General features: G+C 50.3%; 1 protein-coding gene across 1 annotated transcript; it reads left to right on the plus strand.

Moving 5' to 3' along the window:
• Positions 1-3,267: 3,267 nt before the first annotated feature.
• GPX1 (glutathione peroxidase 1) lies at positions 3,268-8,528 on the plus strand. Its single transcript, XM_024211344.3, has 2 exons — positions 3,268-3,644; positions 5,454-8,528. Exons 1-2 carry the CDS (start codon positions 3,426-3,428, stop codon positions 5,802-5,804), a joined length of 570 nt encoding a protein of 189 aa, XP_024067112.1. The 5' UTR covers positions 3,268-3,425; the 3' UTR covers positions 5,805-8,528.
• Positions 8,529-9,221: the final 693 nt, after the last annotated feature.

The raw sequence follows: 9,221 nt of genomic DNA on the forward strand, positions 1-9,221 counted from the left end.
GATATGGCCGTTAAAAAAGCTAATGTGGTCTTGGGATGCATCAGGTGAGGTATTTCCAGTAAAGATAAGGAGGTGTTAGTACCGTTATACAAGGCACTGGTGAGACCTCATCTGGAATATTGTGTGCAGTTCTGGCCTCCCATGTTTAAGAAGGAGGAATTCAAACTGGAACAGGTACAGAGAAGGGCTACTAGGATGATCTGAGGAATGGAAAACCTGTCTTATGAAAGGAGACTCAAAGAGCTTGGCTTGTTTAGCCTAACCAAAAGAAGGCTGAGGGGAGATATGATTGCTCTTTATAAATATATCAGAGGGATAAATATCAGGGAGGGAGAGGAATTATTTAAGCTTAGTATCAATGTGGACACAAGAACAAATGGATATAAACTGGACACTAGGAAGTTTAGACTTGAAATTAGACGAAGGTTTCTAACCATTAGAGGAGTGAAGTTCTGGAACAGCCATCCCAGAGGAGTAGTGGGGGCAAAAGACATATCTGGCTTCAAGACTAAGCTTGATAAGTTTATGGAGGGGATAGTATGATGGGATAGCCTAATTTTGCCAATTAATGGTATGGTATAATGGGATAGCCTAATTTTGGCAAATAATTGATCTTTGATTATTAGCAGGTAATTATGCCCAATGGTCTGTGATGGGATGTTAGATGGGGTGGGATCTGAGTTACTACAGAGAATTCTTTCCTGGGTGCTGGCTGGTGAGTCTTGCCCACATGCTCAGGGTTTAACTGATTGCCATATTTGGGGTCGGGAAGGAATTTTCCTCCAGGGCAGATTGGCAGAGGCCCTGGAGGTTTTTCGCCTTCCTCTGCAGCGTGGGGCATGGGTCACTTGCTGGAGGATTCTCTGCACCTTGAGGTCTTTAAACCACGATTTGAGGACTTCAATAACTCAGACATAGGTTAGGGGTTTGTTACAGGAGTGGGTGGGTGAGATTCTGTGGCCTGCATTGTGCAGGAGGTCAGACTAGATCAGGGGTCTCAAACTCAAATGACCATGAGGGCCACATGAGGACTAGTACATTGGCCCGAGGGCCGCATTACTGACACCTCCCCCCCGCCGCCCTCGGCCCCGCCCCTGCCCACCCCTTCCCTGCCTCCATTCCAACCCCTTCCCCGAAATCCCCACCCCAACTCTGCCCCCTCCCTGCCCCCAGGGGGTGCAGGAGGGGTGTGGTGGGGGCTCAGGGCAGGGAGTTGGGGTGTGGGGTACAGGAGAGGTGAGGGGTACAGCAGGGGGTCAGGGTGCAGGGTGTGGCAGGGGGCTCAGGGCAGTGGGTTGGGGTGCAAGAGGAGTGTGGGGTGCAGCAGGGGGCTCAGGGCAGTGGGTTGGGGTGCAAGAGGAGTGTGGGGTGCGGCAGGGGGTCAGGGTGCAGAGTGCGGCGGAGGCTCAGGGCAGGGGTCAGGGTGCAGGAGGGGTGCAGGGTATGGCAGGGGGTCGGGGCACAGGAGGGGTGCGGCATGGGGCTCAGGGCAGTGGGTTGGGATGCAGGAGGGGTGCGGGGTGAGGCGGGGGTCAGGGTGCAGGAGGGGTGCAGGGTATGGCAGGGGGTCGGGGTGCAGGGTGTGGCAGGGGGCTCAGGGCAGGGGGTTCAGCTGCAGGAGGGGTTCGGGGGGCAGGATCTGGTCCGGCGCGTACCGGGGGCAAGGCAGGCTCCCTGCCTGCCTGTCTGCCCTGCCCCCGCAAGAGGCTGGAACGTGGGGAAGGGGGGGCGGAGGGGCTGTGTGTTTCTGTTGCTTGAGGCACTGCTGCTAGCAGCTCCCATTGGCCGCGGTTTCCCGTTCCCGGCCAATGGGAGCTGCTGGGGGCGCTGCCTAAAGCAACAGCCACACACAGCCCCTCCGCCCTCCCTTCCCCATGTTCCAGCCTCTTCCCAGAGCTGCGCAGGGTAGGGCAGGCAGGCAGGCAGGGAGCATGCCCTGCTCCCGGTGCACGTCCGGCCGGAGCCGCTCTCGTAAACACTGGGTGAGGGCATGGGGGCTGCGAGGGGCTCGCGGGCCGCAGAAAATCACCCCGCGGGCCGCATGCGGCCCATGGGCCACGTGTTTGAGACCCCTGGACTAGATGATCATAATGGTCCCTTCTGACCTTAAAGTCTATGAGTCTATGAGATCCGGCTGCCGCGGTAGCCGCCGAAGGACCCGAAATGCCGCCCCCCAATTGTTAGTGCCCTAGGCAACCGCCTAGGTCGCCTAATGGGTTGCACCGGCCCTGCTTGTAAGTCTACTGTTGAAACCGCCTGGGTCATTAAACAATGCCATCTAGGCATCTGCTATAACAGTAGAAGATCTCTGTCCAGCAATGGAAACTACCCTTGGATCCATCAGAGAAATATCAATTGAAAACATACCAGAAGAAGCAATGACTTCAGTTCAGAAGTTGACTAATTAGGGCACTTATATTGACTCCTTAAATTAAGAGGACAAGAAGTGTTTGTTAAGCCATCTGAAAAAGTAAAGTACACAGACTTGATTCTTACATCTCTACAACAGCAACTTCTGGATTCTATCAACCTCTACGTAGCTTTTACAGATGCCTGTCTTATAAAACACGGTCAGTTGAGTGGAGTGAGGCACTACCTGCAATGAGGCTGCCATGTGATCAGGACAGAATAGAGAATTTGAACACAGAGTGGAATATCATATGATGAACAAATGAAGATTTTACTTCAACTTCTTCTTTATCATCACTAGTGGTTCGACCCAAACTTTGTGCTGTTTCCTGGGATGACAGAAGTAGGAATTAATCTCTTTCTACTTCCAGTCACAATAGCTACAGTTGAGCATTCTTTTTCCTCATTGAATAGAATTCTGAATAGAAGTCACCTTCTGCACAATCATGAGCATATCATGAAGGACTGGAGGTACCAGACACACGAGATGCCACCAAAAATGAATGTACTGCATTCCAGAAGTTAATTAACAGAGTTGTGCAAAATTACAACAGGAAACCAAGAAGGATGTAGATATACTGCTTCATAGTAGGCTTGTGTAGCCAACTTTACTTTGTGTGATGATTTAAAAACGTAAGTTAAAGCTAATAAAACGGTCATGAAACATTTTTCAGTTTTTACTATGGTGCCATACAGCCCACCTTTGCCCTAAGGGTCTTACCCCTCATCAGTCCTCACTATACCCTGCCCCGAATTTTAATTCCTGAAGAAAACACAGTGACCCCAGGGCACAGCAAGGCCAGCCGCGGTCCGGCTGTAGCTCCACCCTCCGGGACGCTGAGACGCCCATCAGGCCCGGCCCCTGCTGCTGGGGCTGGGCCCCCACCCCGGGACTCTCCCGCCCGGGAACTGTGCGTGCCCCTCTCCGGGGGCCGGCCCTGGCCAGGCCCCACCCCGCTGGGTGGCCAGCGGCTCCTGCCCAGGCGCAGCTCCCGACCCATACGCTGCGCGATCCCATGGCAGCCGGGCGGCTGGCGGGGCTACAGGCGCGGCCGCTGGACGCGGCGGAACCGCTGGTGCTAGGCTCGCTCCTGGGCCGCGTACTGCTGGTGAGCAACGTGGCGTCGCTCTGAGGCACCACGGCCCGGGACTTCGCCCAGCTCAGCGAGCTGCAGAGGCGCTATGGGCCCGGGCTGGCCGTGCTGGCCTTCCCCTGCAACCAGTTCGGCCACCAGGTACCAACGGGGACAGGGCGGGCGGCTCTCTGCGCGGGGGCGATGGGGCGGGAGGCGGCTGCTCGCACAGCCCAGCTCGGGAGGCCCTGCAGCCGCTTCCTGTGCTGTAGCGATCCCGGCCGGCTGCTGCCGCCTCGGCCTGCGAGCCCGGGCCCGGCTACAGCCACTGACCCCTCCCCCAGCGGTCGCGGGGCAGCTGCGCAGCTAGCATGGGGTGCGGGCTCTGGGGTGTCTTTTAGGAGGAGAGGTTTAAATGCCTGAGACCTCCCTCCACAGACCCCGCTGCCCCCCCACGCCGGCGTGATGTCCTGCAGGCAGGGGTGGGTCTATGTATTTTGCTGCTCCAAGTACGGCAGTGAGGCAGCCTTCAGCAGCATGCCTGCAGGCAGTTCGCTGGTAACGCGGTTCGGCTGCATGCCTGCAGGAGGTCCGCCGGTCCCGCGCCTTCGGCGTACCTGCCGCCAGCCGCGGGACCGGCGGACCTCCCACAGGCATGCCGCTGAAGGCAGCCTGCCTGCCACCCTCACAGCAATCGGCAGGCCGCTCCCCCCAGTGGCAGAGCTGGTCCCTGCATCTGGTCTCCAGTACATGCCGTTGTCCTGTCTATTGGCCAGATTACATCCTAGCTGGCCTAGTGACTGCTATGCCACGCAGTGTCAGTGGTGTACAGCTCGAGACCTGCCAGGGCTGTGCCTACATAGGCAGTGTGATTGGAGCAGGCATAGGCATGCCCGTGCTCGCCTTAATCTAGCTAATGGGTAACAATAGTAGTGTAAACGTCATGATGTGGGCTAGCAACAAGCCTGCTGGGGAGCCTGTTCTCTGCCCATGTGTCTGTGCTGCTAGTGTTTCCCGTGTTTGCCCTGCAATCCCATTTTCACGCACTGTCACAGCAAGCCGTGGCTGAAGCTAAGTGGATTGGCTAGGGTGCTAGCTGGCATGGCGTTATCGCAGAATGTTCTTCTTGCTTCCCAGCAGTGCTGGTATCTGAGCAAAACAGCCTGGGGCAGAGGGTGGGGTAATAGAGGGTCTGAAAGGGAAGTGTTTTGGCAAAACAAACAGACCTGCAGCCTTTCTTTGTTCAGTGTTACTACTGTTACTACACTACTTGCTAGTGTAACTAAGGTTCAGGGCTACAGCAGACTCTCCTTAATTGGCACTAGTTACCAGGCACTGTTGCAAAATAAACAACGTTGTGAATTAGCAAATAAGATATCAAGGGCATTGCTGCATAGAATGTATCTAGGCAAAAAGTGTGCTTGTGAAAACAAACGTTCCAGGTGGAAGAGGCTGACTTGCATTTCTGTTCACCCATGTTGCCGAGGGTGCTAGGCAAAGTTCCCTTTCATTTTTTCCATCCAGGTGTGGAATAAATTTTGTTATGTGCACCGAGGTATGTGCAGCAGAAGAAACAAAAAAAAAAAACTAGATATATATTATATTTTTAAGAAGTTACCATAGGGATAATTACTCCAACCAGGACAGGTTAGGCATTTTAGAACTCAGTACTCAAAGAATTAAATTTAAGTGTAAAAGAAATAAAAATTATGAAATGCATAGACTAGTCAAAACACTAAAATAACACTTTGAAAGAATAAAATTACAGAGAATATATGTGCATTGCAGGAAGTACCAAGAAGTAACAACAACAATAATACAAGTATGTGTTAGGAGGTGAATGTGAAAGAGACAGAGACTCTGTGTCTCTTGTTTGCTTCCCGTAATGTAGATGGAAGCTCTGTCTTGAATACATTCCAATTGTTCGTGTTTATCCTTGCACTAGATCACACTTCCTTTTTCTCTTAATAGGAGAACGCTACCAATGAGGAGATCCTACTTTCCTTAAAGCATGTCCGCCCTGGCAATGGTTATGAGCCCAACTTCACCATGTTTGAGAAGTGTGATGTGAATGGGGCAAACGCTCACCCACTCTTCGCTTTCCTGAAAGAGGCACTGCCTTTCCCACATGATGATCCAATGTCGCTGATGACCAACCCACAGTACATCATCTGGTCTCCAGTGTGCAGGAATGACATCTCCTGGAACTTCGAAAAATTCCTCATTGGGCGTGATGGCGTGCCCTTCAAGCGCTACAGCAGGCACTTTGAAACGATCAAGATCCAAGATGATATTGAAAAGCTCCTTCAGCATGTCCCATAGAATGTTCTCAACCAAGCCAAAGTCCTGCTGAAACTTTTCTCTCTCCTCAGCTCTGCTGTTATCTCTGCTTCCTGTTGAGTCATTCTGCTAGCCTTCTTGTCCCTAGCCTGGACTGCCTGCTCTTTCTGTGACCTCTTTGCTCTGCAAGTAAAATGCTATTGTCCATGGAAATTTTACTCATGAAGGTGCTTCTTCCAAATTCTTCAGGAGGAGCACTTGATGTATTCTGTAAAAGTTGCATGTGAATTTTTAGCAAACTACCACAGGGGAAGCAGCCCTGAGTCTGGGTAGCTTATTGTGAGCCTTTGTGTTACTAATACAATTCCTGAAGACCAGATATCTGTCTTTTTCTGTGTAAGGTTACTGCCTGGTTAGCCATGGGGTGTTGGGTATTTGTGTCTCATGGCTTCTTTAGTTTTGAAGGGCCATGCAGAAGGGGCTGCCACATTGCACCGTCATTTTAAAGATTTGAATGGTCCCTTCTGGCCTTTGATCATCTTGTCTGACCTGCTTTATATCACTGGCCATTATATTCCACCCAATTACCCCTGTACAGAGCCCAATAACTTGGGTTAGACTAAAGCATTTCAGTCCCCAGAAAACTAAACTGTTGTGTGCCACAGACAGAGAACAGGAGAGGCTGAGGTGCCACCAATGCCTAAGGGCCCTGCAATGGCAGAGAAATGATATAGGGAGTCATGCCCAGCCTAGCAATACACACCCCATGCATCAGAGGAAGGCAGCCGCTCCAAGTCTCAGCCAATTGGACCTGGTAGAAAATTCCTTCCTGACCCCAATCAGATGATCAGTTTGCCCTTGAGCTTGTGAGCATCCTTTGTAAAGTGATCTGCTAGCTCACTAGTGTACTGGACCCTGGTTCAGAAGCTCTGCAAGTATAGTGCCTGATATCAGGTTGTTTGTGTTACAGTTCAGGGCAACTGCACCTGTATTTCCCTCTGTGGCCCAGCAAGGGCACCCACTCCAGGGTACTCAGGAAGGTTCCTCCTTGGGCAGTCTCTCTCTGCCTCCTGACCCAGGTGTTTCCAGACTGCACAGCTCCCTGCCTGGACTGTGACCTCCCCAGCAACAGCTGGCTGCCTAAATCAGCCTGCTGTACTTTTCTCCTCAGAGACAGTAATCAGTGTAAGTACCACAGTTAGACTACCCCACAGCTCTTTCTACGCAAGGACATGTATTCCTAAGGTAACAGCATTACAGAGAAAACATACTATTAAAAAAAAAAAAAAAAAACCCTAAATGCCTACTAATCAACTTATCTCTGGCTGGTGAACAGTCCTTCAAACCCCACCTAGAAATTTTCCTGTGGTTCCTCGTGCTCGGTACAAGAACCCTCATGGGTAAGTCAGTTACTCCTTTATACAGCTGGTCTTTGAACTGTTCTCCTGTAACAGGTGAGCAGCAGACAAGAGGTCCCGTCCCCTCCCATACCCCAAGTATGAAGCTTCAAAGGCTGAGCCCCTCGTGGGAGTTTGCAATCTGCCTCAGGATTCCACTTCACATGTATTTTCCACAAAGATCAGTTGTGTCTGCTACGTTGTTCAGCATCGGCTTCTGAAGCTCACAGTACTTGCCAGAGATTGCATTAATTCTGTCTTCCTCCCAAAGAATTTCCAGTTAATCCCACAATTACACAAACACTTTCATTTTTAATACAATGAACTCCTAAAATATTGAAAATTTCAATTCAATATGGTTTGTGCAGGATGTTGCAAGAAATTGTAACATCCTGCCTCTTGTCTATGCCCTAGACAGGAGGCAGAGAACAATAAACAAAATTGAGTGGGGGACACTCTGCTTCTTAAACAGGGTCATATACAGCATCAAGTAGATCAACATTATTATGTTTCATGCACAAGGGACTTGTTAGACTACAACTTGTGGGAGAAATGGCATGGAGGAAATAACAGATAAGTACCATATCTTGTCTCTCTAACTTGGGGCTTGTGCATGTGGGAATGTTATGCTAGTAGAAGATAAGGTGTGAATTTAAACTGATATATGGGTGTAACTCCAGTGTGGGCAGTCATGCTGGTATAAGAATGGCTTTTTTTGGGTTAGTGTATGTCACTTGGGAAGGGTTTTACTCTCTTATACCAGAATAAGTGTCTGTGGAGGGTATGTGAGAGTTAATCTGTTTAACTCTATTGGTAACATTTTGTGGGTAGACAAGCACTGATATGTCAGGCCACATATGAGCTGCACTCTACTCCCCTGCAATGGGTTGGGAAGAGGGGACAGTAACTTACTGAACAAGTTACTCCAGCAGCACTGTGTTTGGACAGTTAAAGGGAGTAGCTAAGTTATGTTCATGGCTTTTGGGGGGGGAGGGAGGTTGGCTGTCACAAAAGATTTTTCCCAAAGGAAACAAACTAATGCAGGATTGGGTAATCAAGGCACAACTGACTAGGCCCATTTCTCATGGGAAATAGCATCCTGTTCCCTATGGGGAGGAACACCTAATCCTTGCACAAAGCTGCCCACAATGAGCCTGTTGCAAAGCCCTTGGGGGGGTGTGGGCGGGTAGCCTCTCCATTGCAGTCTAGCTGAGGTGTGCCAAACACAAACATTGGCTTGGGGAAGGGAGGAGGTGGTGTACTTAAAAAAATAACACTACTTCAACTGCTACATTTCTAAATGGTTCTGCTTTCCTCAGGGAGCTTCTCTGCCTCTCCTGTACTAATAAAAACGGTTTCCTTTCTCCTGCATGTGGCCCAGCTCTTCTATGGTGCTGTGTAATAAGGTGGCAGCAGATGTGAGCGCCAATGTTCCGCTTGCATGTAGGTCTGAGTAACAGTACTTGGAGCTGAGTGTTGCAGAGTGTTTACCACATTATTACTCAAGCTTCACTCCACCCGAGTGAAAAACAGGATGTCTTTTTCATTTCTGTATGTGCAAGGGCTTCCGTGCTAGTGTATGGTTAAACAGTTGCCTAACTTTGGTAGGGTCTTCCTCTTTCACTTAAGTCTCCGCCTCTTACTATAACTGATAGGAGCTGTTGGAAGGAGACGTTAACTGTATTTTTGGGCTGCAGGCAGCATAGAACATTTTCAAGTATAGCTTGAATAATGGGCGGGGGTGTGGGGCGGGGGCGGGGGAGTGTGTGTGTGTGTGTGTGTGTGTGTGTGTGTGTAAAACAATCATGTCCTGGCTTCTGCAGAATTCAGCAGCAAGAAGCTGCTGTAGTTTAGTGCTAATAACAATGAAGCTGAAGGCAACATAACAAGGATGTCAGTACAGATTTCCTGGTCTATTTTAAAGCCTTTCAATCAAGGGCATTTTTAAAGAGCAGGATGGTGGGAATCTGGACTGCCTGATACTAAACTCTGGATCAAAAAATACCAACTACCAGCACCTGGGTGCAGTACAAGTTTCAGTTGTGCTCTTTTAGGAACATAA

This window comes from Terrapene carolina, unplaced genomic scaffold, assembly GCF_002925995.2.
Source record: "Terrapene carolina triunguis isolate 2854851 unplaced genomic scaffold, T_m_triunguis-2.0 Scaffold310, whole genome shotgun sequence".
NCBI lineage: Eukaryota > Metazoa > Chordata > Testudines > Emydidae > Terrapene > Terrapene triunguis.